Below are 15,637 nucleotides of genomic sequence, written 5' to 3' on the forward strand. Positions count from 1 at the left end.
TTGATTACTTTTAAGTAATCATGCTTACAATAAGGTTGCACGTTAACATCTGTACTAACAACAAGTAATTGTACCACTGGGCATGAACCCGAGAAGCTTCAAAGCATATAATATTGGATAGATCATGTCCAAATTGTTCCAAAGGAACTATTAATTACTTTGAAGGGATAAAGATAACAAACAACAGACCCATTTTTCTGGAGGAAATACCAATCATGTTTGCAAGATAGAAACCAAATTTTGTTTGTTGTGAGAAAAAGAGGTGTTACTCATAGAAAGCACAACATACGGAGATTTGTATAATCCAGCTAAAGCTAATCACTGAAATTCCATTTATTTGAGAGAAAATTTTGTGCAAACTTATTTGTTCCTCTGAAAGCAATATCCTGACGTTTGCCTAAATGGTTTAGGCTCCATAACAGAGAATTAATCACCTATTGCAGTTATTTTGGCAGTCCATAAAGTGTAACCTTGATATTTCTGTTCCAGTTTCATCCAGGCATAATTATTCTTAGAGTAGACACATGAAAAGAGGTGATCTGCTCTACTACCTGAATTAGGAAATGTAACTAGAGACAATAATAACAAACAAAAGCAGAAGGAAATGCAAGAAAGACTTTAGTTTTGCTGAGTTTTAACATGGATGTTTTATTACAAAGATTGTAACTTTGGAGGATTATTTCATCCAAAACTAAGTCTTATATAAAAACAACAAGGCAAAGGGATCGTTTTATTCATTTCGGAGTCTGCTCTTGGCAGCTGCTAATGAAGAAATATTTTCCATTGTCTCATGAAAGGCAGGATATTCAGTATAAAAAACAAAAGCAAGTTATGCCCAAAATAAAAGGGTTGACTTTAGTAGATGGATTGATCTACAATCCATTTTTAAAGGTAAAGAATAACAACCACATTTACTCTGATTTTTACAATTAAAATATTTATAAAAAAGGTGCTAGTGGTTCATTAAAATTACCATTGTCTGTCCTCAGTAAGCAAAGATGACATTGTAGGTAACCTGGTGGCCATTGTCCCAGGCATAAAGGAGCCGATCTTTGGGATTATAATCTATTTGAGTGGTATAGGAATATTCATTTTCAAATAGTAGGTGGGGGACAATCTGGGTGTTGGTATGCGTGTCAAACGCATAAGAGATATTGGCATTCCTCTTATTGTAGCTGTCAACAGCATAGAGAACACCACAGATGACGAAAGAGTTGCCGTAAAAGTTTTTGCGCAGACCTGTCCTCCAGGTGGTCTCTTTACGAGTTGTCAGATCATTGGCATTGAGTTTGCTGAGGACTATCACCTCCTGGCTGAACTCTTCATAATTAATGGCTGGGTAAATGATCCACAGGCCATTCTCATCCACAGCAAAGTCCACATCAGAATGGCCACGCCACCGCCAAGGTGTCTCCTCTTCATATGCTACGTCATGCAACATGGCCCAGGCAGCCACATAGCGTTGCTTTAGGTCATATTTGATGAGGTTGCGGGTGAAGGCTCGATTGTAGTACAGAGAGCCATTAAAGACTGCATGGCCGGTCCCCATCCAACTATAGGGCAACTTATATGAGTTACTCCATCGCCCTGTGAAACAGAAACAATATAATCAAATTAGGGCATACATGAGCCTATTTGCCTTTCTGTTTGGATAATTGGTCCATCTAGATAAGAATTGCCTATACCAATGATTCTTAACCCTTTTTTTTACCAGGGATCCCCTTGAAATATATTTTGTTGCCACGGATCCCCCTCCCCCACTTAAGATTTAAAACCTAAATAAATAAATCCTCCACTACCGGAACACTTAACTATTAACAATTTACACCATCCATTAAACCTTCCCTCAGAGGTGCTGGAGGGAGAGGAAGACTTCTCTCCTGCTTCTTCCAGCCAGTTTGTGGCTAGAGCAGATTGAATGGCAATGTGGAGGCCCAAGCCAGGCAGCCAACATTTGCCTTGGCTCCTGACATGTGGCCTTCTGGGAGGAGATGATCTGAGCAATTGTCAAGCTTTTGCAGACCCACCTGTGAGATACCACAGCCTTCTGGGGATATATAGACCACAGGTCTATACTAATGACAAGAACCTCTCTGAAGTTTCACACAAAGTCTTGACATGGTACTATTTGGAAATCCCATGGGACCAGCCAATCCAGGTTGTATTACAGCCTTTCCCCTAATTTGGCACACTATAAATAAACTTGAAATAATTTTACTTTCCAAATTCACCACAAAACTTTTACTGACACCAAATTAGGAGGAATAGCTAATATCCCAGAGGACAGGATCAAAATTCAAAATGACCTGAATAGACTAGAAAGCTGGGCCAAAGCTAACAAAATGAAATTCAACACGGTGAAATGTAAGGTACTGCACTTAGGGAGGAAAACTGAAATGCAGAGATATAGGACGGGGGACATCTGGATGAATGAAACTACATGTGAAAGGGATCTAGGAGTCCATGTATACCACAAGTTGAACATGAGTCAACAGTGTGATGTGGCAGCTAAAAAGGCCAATGCAATTTTAGGCTGCATCAATAAAAGTATATTGTCTAGATCAAGAGAAATAATAGTACCACTCTATTCTGCTTTGGTCAGGCCCCACCTGGAATATTGTGTCCAGTTCTGGGCACCACAATTCAAAAAGGACATTGAGAAACTGGAGCATGTCCAAAAGAGGGTGTCTAAAATGGTGAAGGGTCTGGAAACCATGTCCTAGAAAGTCTTAGGGATCTGGGGATGTTTAGCCTGGAGAAAAGAGGTTAAGAGGTAGATATGATAGGCCTGTTTAAATATTGAAGGGGTGTCAACTGAGGAAGGAGCAAGCTTGTTTTCTGCGCTCCAGAGAACAGGACCCGAGCAATGGATGCAATCTGCAGGAAAAGAGATTCACACCCAACATTAGAGAGAACCTCTGACAGAGGGCTGTTTCAACAGTGGAACAACTACCTGGAGTGGTGGTGGAGTCTCCTTCTTTGGAGGTTTAAGAGAGGCGGGATGGCATCTGTCGGGTAGCTTTGACTGAGATTCCTGCATGGCAGGGGGTTGGACTGGAATGCCCGTGTGGTCTCTTCCAACTCTCCGATTCTATGATTCTATAATTCTACTTTGAGTATTCACTAACTACTAGTCTTTGAATATCCCAATATTTGTAAAATCATAAAATGTCTGACATTTGTATTTGAGTCTAATATTTGACACTTGGTAGTGTCTTACTAAAAGATAGTAAAGGTATATGACTGATAACAAATAATGACATTTACTATTAATCTTATTAAGTTTCATATCTGATCCCTGCCAAAATCAGAACTATTGGCAATACAACTGAGGCACTCAAAATGAAATGAAATTGCACATTCAGATTTTGCATTCAAAATTTGAGATTTTTGACAACTATCAAGTACTGAAGCTGCAAAAAGCCCTTTGAAAAGCGTTGCCTGACTGTCACGCACATGGACCATTCTAAACCCCTTTAAAATCCTCTCATCTCCATTTCACAGGTTTGGATCCTCCGCCTGTCTTAATAGCAAGTTGTAAAGTTCTTGGTCCTCCTATCCCCAAACACACTCTGTCTCCAATCTTCCCAGAATCACCGCCACCACCTCACAGATCCTCCCCCACTGGCAGACACTGAGGCACCCGACCCTGTGGCATGGGGCAGACCTTGTTTGAAGTTATCCAGATTCCGAAACTCCACCAAGGTGTTGCCATAATAATAGTTGGTGACATAGATCCGCTCATCCTTGGCAACTGGATCCTTCATCCAAGCACCTTCATTCCGTCCATAGGTGTTCTGGATCACTGGCCCTGAGATTGTAGACAAAGTGTCCTTGCACTGGCCTGTTAAGAGAGCAGAACGGCAAAAAATGTGCTATCCAAAAAGAAAAGAAAAGAAAAGAAAGAAAAAGAAAGCTTAGCAATCTTTACACATACTGTACCCTGTAAAGATATCCAGTTCATTTCCCCCATGGCTAAAGCTGAGATGACTTGTTGCTGCCAAATTACTAAGAAAGTATGTTCTTGTATGTCTTCAAGTTGTTTCTGGCTTATAGCAGCCCTAAGGCAGACCTGTAATGGGATTTTCTTGGCAAAATTTCTTCAGAGGGGTTTGCTTTTGCCTTCTTCTGAGGCTGAGAGAATGTGACTTGCCCAACATCACAATCCAGGTTTCCAGAGTCATAGTCCAACACTCAAACTACTATACCTCCCTGGCTCAGGGATGATGGGAGAGGATTTAAAAAGGGAGTGAACTGCTTCTCTTTGAAGCTTCCAGGAGTGGTGATTCATCTTGTTTAACACTGAAAAATGACCGTGTTTTGTTTTTGCTGCTGTTTTACAAAACCAGAAAAGGATATCCATCCCTGGACACATCAACATTGCCCACCCTAGATATCTTTAATTGAGCAGGGCAATCCCTTCTTCCACTCCATTTCCCCCTACACACAGTATTCCATGGTTTAGATAATCTGAATAATTTGTTGAACACAAACTGTTTAACAAATCTGGGTTATTTGCTGGGTTATTTAAAAATATTGTTTCTACAAAGAATTACATTTTCACATCTCTAGGGAGTTCCCTAAATATGCAGAAGCCATTTACCCAATTTTGGGACGATCCTACCATTTCCTTTTCAAGCTGACAAGTCTCTTGAGTAAGGTGGCACTTGGATTTTCATTGGCCATCTTTAAACTACAATCATTTTATACTGAGATGCAATCACACCAGATAAGCTGTCAATATGGCAATGTTGGACTATAGATATCAGCGCCTATGTGGCATAGTGGCAGAGGCAACATGGCATAGTTTAACTGCAACTCTGGAGACCACAGTTTTAATGGACTGGGTGACCATCAGCAAGTCACTCTCTCTCAGCTTCAGAGGAAGGCAAGAGAAAAATTCCTCTGAACAAATCTATCCAAGAAAACCCTGTGATAGGTTTGCCTTAGGGTGGCTGTAAGTTGGAAATCACTTGAAGGCAAACAACAAATACTTATAGAAGTTGGAACCAAGAGACTTCTCTCCCCATCCTAATAATGTTGCTGTCACATGGCATGGTTGAAAAATATAAACAAAAAGGAAGAAAGGAAGGAGGAAATTATCTCACCAATGCTGTTTCTTATATCCTCCTCATCCAGGCCCTGCTTGGGTGTGGCTGTGAGGCTGGGGTAGGCAGGGGTAGGAGAGGTCACAGTTTTAGCCATGGTAGCCCCTGTGCTAGGCTCAGCTGTTCCCACTTTTTGGAAATTTGTTGTGGCTGCTCTGGCAAATGGGGTCCTTGTGGTAGGTGTGTTTTGGGATGTTGTCACTGTGTGACCCTGTGTGAAAGCTTGAGTCACTGTTTTCACTGTCTCTGTGGCATCCCCACCCTTTGGCCCAATTACTGAGGAGGTTTCAGTGGCTGTTGTGGTCTCCACTGATATTGAAAAGCTTCCGGTGGCAGTAAGGGAGACTGATGAGGTAGATGCTAGTGTTGGCTCAGCAGAGGGAGTCATGGTGGCAGAGGACAGTGGTGGCTCTGCTGCTGGGGTAGTAGTTGTAGGGGCATCTTTTCCAAATGGTGTGATGCTTGCAACTTGTCCCTTCGTGAGCTCATGGCGCTGGTGTTTAAGGGGGTCTTCCGCAGGTGGCTGCTTCTTTTCGGGACTATCTGACAAGTAGTTGTGTTGCAAAAGCTGGTCCTCAATCAGCAAGTCAATTGTTTCACCACTGAAAGGCTCATCTTCTGTTAGGAAAGAAACATAATAAGAGAGGGGTTAACATACATAGTATAGGGAGTGCATTTAACTTTGTACCCTTCAACATCCGTATGTCATTTTTCTTTGCATTCTCTCAGCATGGCCCATCTGAAATGCAAACCAAAATATTCTGGCTGCTTTTGCATCCCATCCTCATATGCACTCCCAACCCACTGCTTCATCATCTTCCTGGCTATACCCTCAAAACACCTTAGGCATGGTTTAACAGTTTAGAAGTGTAAAAACTGGCAATCCAGTTCCTTAAATTGTGAATACTGAACTACACATATGCAACAGCAGTACGGGAATAGAGGTGGGGTATTAGAGCACAGCACTCCTTTGTTTGCAAAATCTTACATCCAGGATACTCAGGCAAAGGCCTTCATCAGGACTGTTGTGTATGTGTGTGTTTACGTGACATGAATTCTGAAATGTATTTTAAAAATTACAGTTTAGATTACAGTTTGGATTGAGAGAAAAATCCAGTGGCTGTTTAATCCAACTCCCTGACAGTAAGAGCAGTTCAAGAATGGCATGCACTTCTGAATGGCCATCTATTGGGGGTGCTTTTATTGTGAGTTCCTGCATGGCAGGGGATTGGACTGGATGGCCCTTGTGGTCTCTTCCAACTCTATGACTCTATGATTGTATGAAAAAAGTAATCCCTACCTTTCTAGTCCTCATGCAATCAGGCCAGCAAAAGAGAGCAAGAAAGGAGCAGGTGACATGCTTGGCAAGAGGGATCATACCTTGCAAAGGAAGGCAAACAAGTACCACCTGCAACTTGTAATCAGCACAACTGCAACTGCTTCTGGGTTCCAGATTTTCGATTTTAAATGATTATGGGATTTCCCATAATTTCAAACCAGTTTGCAGACCCATTCCTTGGGTCTTTTTTACCTACTCTCTCCCCAGTTTGCCACTAGATCTGAAATCATCTGCCTCAGTAAAGAGTAAAATTTCAAGTGCTACAGGTGTTTGTTTTTTAAACCTATCCTTAGTGATATAAACAGATCAGACTTGATGACACTTGGACAATGCTGCTTGGCAGTATGTTATAAAGAACACAGCATCTGAAGAAATGTAATCTTTGCAGGGCTGAAATCACAACTTACGTTCCTCAAGTTCATTTTCTGTCTCAGCATCTCTGGCCTTATAGTAAGTGACTCCTCGGATGATGGTTGGGTGGGATGAAGTTTGACTCTTCACATCGACTTTCTTTGAAAAAGTGGACTTTATATTCATTTGATCTGGGGTGGTGTAGTGCAAGGACTCAGCTGAGATTATCTGCCGTGAAGCCAATTCATCATGTAGGAAAACTTCTTCATATTTTTCCTTGAAGAGATTTAAAAAACACATGTTAAATTGTAGCCAGGGGTCTCCTTGGAACCTCCTGGACTATCAGTCCTCTTGGACCAGTTACTTTCAATTCAGAATCCTGTTTTCAGCAGTAGCCAGTGAGATATATCAAGGAAACCCAAAAGCAAGCTACGGACATATTTTGACTGTAAGGCTCTCAGAACTGATCATGAACCTAGCTCACAACAATACAGACTCTGTAGGGAAGCCATTTGCTAGGGTGATCTATGGGGAGGTTAACTGTCTCCTTCTCTCCCACAATGATCATCCCTTGTGAATGCACCAAGCATGCACTGGGCTGAGACCACACATTTGCCATGAAAGCATCTAGTACCACTCTCAAACTGAAGGGTAATGCAGAGTGAAATTATCTGCATTAAACACTGATTGTAGAACAAGTAAAATCAGATAGTATTTTAATGAGTGTTTCAGAAGTTTACCAGCTCTAGATTTAAAATCTGGTAGCAAACTGTATCTAATATTGTCAGTAACCCAGATTGTTTTCTTCTGAATTTTGATTGATGGTGGGAGTGGGGCTCCAGAATTTCTAGCCCTCTGGGCTGTGGGGAGCATAGGGATTGAGGGCAAGACCTCACCTCAGGGAGGGTGTAGGCTGCAGCAGCATCTCTCTGCAGTGAACTCTGGATGTCAGCAAGGTTGTTAGAGATGCTGGTGGAAGAATTCATCTTGTCTTTAACATCCATCTCTTGCAAACTTTCCTCTGCATTTTGCCTCTTCTTTTTATTATCCTTAGTGAGATTACTAGACACTTCCTGGAAAGGGCAGAGAGAAAGGGAGAAGATCCCGTTGATTGATGCATGATGAAAATATTCAGTGTTACAATTTAGCCCACTTTTTATAGGAAGAAAAAAAGATGAGAACCAATAATTGCAGACAGCCTGCTTTCCCCCCACTCCAGACAAACAGAGCTCTGAGTACTCAGCTAAGTACTTTTTGTGGCTCATAGGCCAGTCTGGGCCAAACAGTTCTTCCGCTTCTCACTGCTATAGGCAGGGAAGTTTATGGGGACAGTTAGGGGCTCACAACTGTTTACAGAAACTGTAGGGCTCTTCTGCGATCAAGAACTGACCCTAAACTAGCACACATCCAACTACAGTAAGGAAAATTGAATTTTGAAAGAGAATGTACAGAATGACAGGAGCTATAATTATTTCACAAACCATTTGATTTTCCACGGTTGAATACAATTTACTCTTAGATTCCCCATTAGAAATTACAAAGGACCAATATAGTGGGCCCTTGGTATCCACTGGGGTTTTGTTCCAAGACCTCCTGTAGACATCAAAATCCATGAGTGCTCAAGTCCCGTTAGAATCATAGAATCCTAGAGTTAGAAGAGACCCCAAGGGCCATCAAGTCCAACCCCCTGCCATGCAGGAACTCTCATTCAAAGCATACCCAACAGATGACAATCCAGCCTCTGTTTAAAGATCTCTCAAAATACAATGGAATAGTACACTGGCGTCCCTTATATAAAATGCCAAAATCAATGTTTGCTTTTTGAAATGTATATATTTTAAAAATATTTTCAAGTCATGGATGCTTGAATCCATGGATATAGAGAACTGTACTGTTTTTATGGGATGCTAAAACAATTATTTCCCATAACAAAGCTGCTAACCAGGCCATTAACCATAATATAATAGGCAGCAATTCAATTGCTGCATCCTTTCTTGATATTTTAGCTAAAAGCACTAAAAGTTGGCCAAAAAACAAATAAAGGTGGAAGATTGTGCTTACTGAAATTGCATCAGCTGTAAGGAATGTGCCAAATAAGTTTTTAAATTCCATCTTGAAGGGATAGTCAATCACGTTTTAATTCTGCAATTGAAAACTGGGGGAATTAGAAGTGCTTGACATCTTTATTAATTTTTCATGCCCCAGACCTAACGATTATCCCCTTGCCTCATAGCTGTTAGTCTGGTATGTAAAGGAAATACATTTTCCCCAAACTTCACCTATAATGCTAATATTCCACTCTAATTGCTGGTTTCTATCCTCCGGAATCCTGGGGTTTATAGTTTGGCGAGGCATTAAAGTGCTCAGCCTGGGAATAATACCTCTCCCTGCAAGTCCCATGATTGCATAGGACAAAAGCATGGTAGTGGAATATCTCACCATAACTGAGAGCCAGCATAGTTTGAGTACTGGACTAGAACTCTAGGAGCCCAGGATTTAAATCTACACCCACCACAGAAACCCACTGGTTGACCTAGGGAAAGTCATCTCTCTCTGCTTCAGAGGAAAGCAATGGCAAACCTCAGATAGCAGGTGCTGTTTCTCCTCGTATGGAAAGGGGGGTTAGTTAATTGCTGCATTCAGTAGTGGGGGGGACAGGGACATAACCCTGAGAATGATTGTGATCCATCTTACCTCTTCCAATTTTTCTACTCGACCGACCAATTTTGTTGTCACAGCATGAAGTTTGAGCAAGTCCAAGCCATAGAAAGCGCCTTCCAGCATGTCAATGACTGCTGCCAGCTAAAAAACAGTGATGAAACTATGTATTTACTTGCATGACATTTACAGTCTGAATACTCTTTAAATAAACCCAGAAAACAGCTCAGCTATGAGGCTGACTGGTCAAGAAACTCCCTTGCATGATTGTTGTGAAGACTAGCAGCAGCCTAAAATGATTGCATCATGTATTCCTTTGGTACCACCCTGGACTTATTTACTAGAATCATGAAATTGAAGAGGCCACAAGTGCCATTCAGTCCAATCCCCAAAACACTGTCTTACCACTGGGAAGTTCTTTCTAATGTTTAGGTGGAATCCCGTTTCCTATAACTTTAGTCTTTGGAGCAGCAGAAAACAAACTATCTACTTCTTAAATATGACATCCTTCCAAATATTTAAACATGGCTATCATGTCATCTCTTAACCTTCTCTTCTCCAGGCTAAAAATATCCAGCTCCCTGAGGCATTCCTCACAGGGCATGGTTTCCAGACTTTTCACAATTCTAGTCCCCCTCCTCTGCACATGCTCCAACATTTCCACATCCCTTTTGAATCATGTTGCCCAGACATGGGCATTATTCCAGATGGGTCTGAACAAAGTACTGTAGATAAAGTGGTGCTATTAATTTCCTTGATCTAGATTCCTATTGATGTAGCCTAGAATTGCACTGAATTTTTAGCTGCCACATTATACTGCTGACTTCAGCTTGTGGTTTACTAAGACTCCCAGATCCCTTTAACATGCACTGCTGTCAAACCAGGTATCCCCCATCCTATATCCATGCATTTCATTATTGCCAGCCAAATAAAGTACCTTACATTGCTGCTGATTGAAATTCATTTTGTTGTTCTTCTAATAGGTTAAAGTCACTGTGAATTCTGATCCTGCCCTCTAGGATATTAGCTATCCCTAATAATTTGATATAATCTGCAAAACTGATAAACATACTCTAGTCTATCATCCAAGTTATTGATAAAGATGTTAAATAGTACTGGGTCCAGGACAGAACCCTGTGTACCTTACTAATCATGAAAAGAAGCCATTGGTGAGCACCTTTTGGGCTTGGACAGGCAGCCAACTACAGATCCACCTAACAGTCATATTGTCTATCCCACATGTTATTAACTTTTTTTGCAAGGATATCATGAGGCTTGTCAAAGGCCTTAAAGGAATCAAGATACACTCTATCCACAGCATTTCCTTCATCTACCAAGCTTATACAGTGGTACCCCGGGATACGAAAGCACCGCCTTACGAAATTTCCGGGATACGAAAAAATCCCATAGGAAAAAACTGTTCCGGGTTACGTTTTTTTTTTCCGGCTTACGAAAAAAATTTTTGGTGCTTTTCGGCGCTTTTTCGCACGAAACGCGGCTTTCCAGCGCTAGCGCCTATGGCTTTTTCGGGTTACGAAAAAAATCGGGTTACGAACGCCGCGGCGGAACGAATTAATTTCGTAACCCGAGGCACCACTGTAAACTGTACCAAAGAAAAAAGAGATAAGTCTAGCATGACTTGTTTTTGAGAAATCCATGTTGACTTTTAGTGATCACAGCATGCCTTCTTATGTATTTATAGGCTGTTTAATGATCTGTTCTAGAATCTTTCCTGGTATTGATGTCAGGCTGATTGAGCAGTAATTTTTTGGGGTCCTCTTTTAACCCCTTTTTGAAGATATGGAAAACATTTGTCCTCCTCCAGTCTGCTGGGACTTCTCCTGTTCTCCAGGAACTTCCTATTATTATTTTTTAATTGTTTCCTTTTAAAAGCATTTTTTCTCTCACTGTTAGGTTATTGTGCTAGTTTCTTTGTTGTCCATATAACAGTCAAGCTGTGAACTCCTGCCCTAATTTGTTTCCCTCCCCCACATAACTCAGTTTAAAGCTTTTCTGATAAGATTTATCAGACTTAGCAAAAATGATCCTGCCAACTGCTGTGAGGTGCAACCCATCCCTTCCTTTTACTAATCTAAGCAATATCCTACAATACTACAAAGCTATGAAAAGAAGTGTATTGTAGCCATTAGATCACAGTCTAACTTCATTTTTATGCCAAAAGACCAAGTAGTTTAGCATAACTAGCTCTTGTTGGGCAACTTGGAAATGGTACACAATGGCCTCAAAGGAACAGAGGCCATCGAGAGAAAGACAAAACATCAACACAACAAGTACAAGGAAATATTAATGATCTACTCCAGCAGCTAAGATCTGAATTTCAGCAAGAATTAAACCAGAGTTTCCCAAGCTGGGGTACCCACATCTCCAGAGGGTGCAAGAGGGAATTTCAGGGAGTGCAACAAAGGGGTGGCTTGTGTCCTTGAATGACAAGTTACAAATCATAACTCAGCTAGCTAAAGGTGTGGTTTGAGAAGTGGTATTAGGTGGCTGTGTTGCAAAGATAGTAGTCTCATTGTTTATTTAATCAAAAGGAAAGAATAACAGAATTATTTTCTGTTTTTTACTCCTGCCTCCATCTGGACTCCTGTCGCTATCTATTGTGTCAACTTGTCAGAGTATTACTTTTAAAATCATTACAACACAACATTCAACACAATCATTATATATTCTTTTACTCATAAATTCACAACTCATTGTGAGTTCTTTGAGTATTTCACCTCTCATGCAGGGACGTAGCCAGGATTTGATTTTAGGAAGGGGGGTTCCAAACTAAGTGCCAGCATTATAATGGGGTTTGGGTGCGGCGGTGCAGCAGCACACACCATTCATTTTTCTAATGGAAGGGGGGGTCCAGACCCCAAGATCCCCCCCCCTTGGCTACATCCCTGTCTCATGGCCTCTCAGTTCACCAGTCTCCTCTTTTCACATGCACTAGGCCTCCCTCTGTGACTTAATTCACTCAGCCAGTCCTGTGCTTATCATTGTTTTGTCCAGCCTCTCTTGTTGCCACTTACTTTCTCGTATGTAATAAGGGGCATGGGAGAGATAGCAGGTAACGTTCATCCCAAGCACACTCTAGTCTTCTGTTGCCCAATTGGAGAAAGATGTAAACTCCTTTGTGTGTTTCTCCACATGCTAGTAGTAAAATTGATTCATTCAAATCACATTAATTCACACTAGTGAAATGTGAGTTTATTGGCAGTGAAATTGACCAACAACACACAGTGTTATTCACTTGTCCAGAAGTTACTTCCACATGAATTATGGCATTTATTGAATGTGTTGTGTCATCATGAGTCTTATCACTTGAGCAGAGGAAGTAAAATTGTGATACAGGCTGATCTAGTGTGTCATACCTATCATGCACTGATATATGCTCAGTACAAACCTGCTTCACAGTTATCAGGAATGTCAGGGAATAAGAAAATAGCCTAATAAGTTGCACCATGTACCTGTAGCATTTCCACCTAATGATTTATCTTGGCTTAACCACAGATATTATTGCAATATATTACAATACGAGTCAACAGATTTCTTCAATTGTAGTCAAGTCACCACATTAGTGAGGTGTGATGATGCTGTGAAGGAAGATTTCCTATTTTGTAAAGATCTGAAAACAAACACAACTGCAAAGGATGTGATGCAGCTGCTCAAAGACTTCTTTGCCAAACATGATTTAGATATCAAACCTATTGGTTCTATCTACACTGACAGGGCACCTGCAAAGCCTGAAAATAAATCTAGCTTTTTTGCCTTTATAAAAAAGAAGATTCCAGACTTTTTTTTTTAAATCGACATGCTTTGGCATCAAAAATATTTCCTCCAATTTGAAGAAAGTCCTTAATACATGTGTGACGATTATCAACTGAATCAGAGGGCATGCCTACCATCACATCCTCAAATTATTTTGTGTGCATTTGAGAAATGAGCAATCAGTTTGGCTTTTCCACACAAAAGTCTTGTGTCTTGTCTTGAGGACAAGCTTTAACCAATTTCTTTGAACTGCAACAAGAAATCAAAGTTTTTCTGGAAGAGTGTGAATGTTAGGGCATTGGAATCACAGGAATTCACCCAAAGTTTGGATTATTTAGCTGACATTTTCACTTGTATGAATGATCTGAGTGTTTCTCTTCAAGGAAAATGGTTGTGAAAAGTTGAATGCCTTCAAACAAAAGTCCATATTTGGCATTGAAAGATGGAAAGAGGCAGTATCTCAAATTTTCCTTTAAAGTAGACAATACAGATTTTGAAATAGTTTCAACAGTATGGGAAAAAAATTCCATACCTTGACTCAATTGTTAATCAGAACAGATATTGCAGTCAAAAAATCAGAAGAAAACTAGAACTTGGAAGGGCAGCTATGAAAGAATGAGACAAGATGCTGAAGTCTAAAGGTATATCATTGAATACTAAAGTTAAGATTGTCCATTATATTTCCCATTTCTATGTATGGCTGTGAAAGTTTGACATTGGAGAACGCTGAAAGGAATAAATTAAACTCATTTGAGATGTGGTGCTAGAGAAAAGTTTTGTTGATACTGTGGACTTCTAAAAGACAAATACATGGGTCCTAGAGCAAGTGAACGCTCTTCCACTGCATAATCTCTTCCTACAATACCTGTAACCTGTACAATACCTTTCAAGAAAGCTTATTTAGGAACCTGGATTCTTATTCTGAAAGTCACCCCAAAATGGGCTCAGCTGCAAAAACGATTGTCTGTCTCAGTTAAAAGCATCACCTGAAGAACTGCTTAGCAAGATGGGAGAGATATATCCTGAAGGCAGATTTCTGTTCTCCAAACTGTGCAGTACTGTCACAGTTTAAATGGATGGAAAAAGTTTAGAGTAACCTAGAAAAGTACATTGTAGCACAGCAGGTGCTCAACAAGCAATATCCCACAAGGTGGGAGGAAGGGATATGTGACCATGAAGAAGATTTTCAGCCCCCACTCAAGGAATAGTGACAAATCATAATCACGCAGGTTGTTTGATACCAAGGACATTGAGAAACTGGAGCGTGTCCAAAGGAGGGCGACTGAAATGGTGAAGGGTCTGGAAACCATGTCCTATGAGGAACGCCTTAGGGAGCTGGGGATATTTAGCCTGGTGAAGAGAAAGTTAAGAGGTGATATGATAGCCCTGTTTAAATATATGAAGGGATGTCATATTGAGGAGGGAGCAAGCTTGTTTTCTGCTGCTCCAGAGAACAGGACCCAGAACAAGGGATGCAAGCTCCAGGAAAAGAGATTCCACCGCAACATTAGGAGGAACTTCCTGACAGTAAGGGCTGTTCGACAGTGGAACACACTCCCTGGGAGTGTAGTGGAGTCTCCTTCCTTGGAGGTCTTTAAGCAGAGGCTGGATGGCCATCTGTCAGGGATGCTTTGATTGAGAGTTCCTGCATGGCAGGGGGTTGGACTGGATGGCCCTTGTGGTCTCTTCTAACTCTATGATTCTATGATTCTATGCCCAAAGGCCACCTTTTCCCAATCTGACACTTTCCAGATTTCTTGGAGTCAGTACCCCCACCTTCCCCAGCAAAAAAGCAAATTATGGGATTTGCACACATCTGGAAAGTCCCAAGATAGGAGAAAATTATTTAAACTCCCAAAAAAAAAACATTATGCAAAAAGCCAACAACAAAACATTCCTAAACACTGTCTAAATACTGTGTGCCATTTTCTTTGTTAAGAAAGGAATATGGAACCTTTTAAATTTCCTCTTATTGTGCTTCCCAATGTACTTATCCTGAATACTTTGGATCGTTATCCTCTGTCTTTATTTTGCAATGCTCATCACAACAAACTCATCAGAAATTCGGCCAGTGGGAGGCAAGATGAACTCTAGCATATTTAAAGTATAGCAGTTTCAGTACTGCCAAATTCTATTATTTATTTGGGTTTAATTATCCTTATTGAGTTATCACAAAAGATTAATCTTAGCATAATTAAGCTGATAAAAGACACTGCACAAGATTTAAGCAAGCTTAAAGCTGGGTCTGTGGGGTAAGACAAATGTGATAAAAATGAATATCATAGCTAGAATTGTTTATGTTATACATGGAGTTCGTCTATTGATATCTTGCAAATATGTCTTTTCCCAGAGATTTGGGGGGGGGGCTCATTTTCTCCTAGAATTTCAATAAAAGATGCAAATTCCA

General features: G+C 40.7%; 1 protein-coding gene across 1 annotated transcript; it reads right to left on the reverse strand.

The window, feature by feature from the left end:
• Positions 1 to 633: 633 nt before the first annotated feature.
• On the reverse strand, positions 634 to 9,929 carry OLFML2B (olfactomedin like 2B). Its single transcript, XM_042461495.1, has 6 exons — positions 9,493 to 9,929; positions 7,695 to 7,871; positions 6,855 to 7,074; positions 5,109 to 5,726; positions 3,668 to 3,844; positions 634 to 1,587 (listed from the first exon to the last, which is right to left on the reverse strand). The coding sequence occupies exons 1-6, from the start codon at positions 9,580 to 9,582 to the stop codon at positions 986 to 988; spliced, it is 1,884 nt and encodes a 627-aa protein (XP_042317429.1). The 5' UTR covers positions 9,583 to 9,929; the 3' UTR covers positions 634 to 985.
• Between the last annotated feature and the right edge of the window lie 5,708 nt (positions 9,930 to 15,637).

This window comes from Sceloporus undulatus, chromosome 4 (assembly GCF_019175285.1).
Source record: "Sceloporus undulatus isolate JIND9_A2432 ecotype Alabama chromosome 4, SceUnd_v1.1, whole genome shotgun sequence".
NCBI lineage: Eukaryota > Metazoa > Chordata > Lepidosauria > Squamata > Phrynosomatidae > Sceloporus > Sceloporus undulatus.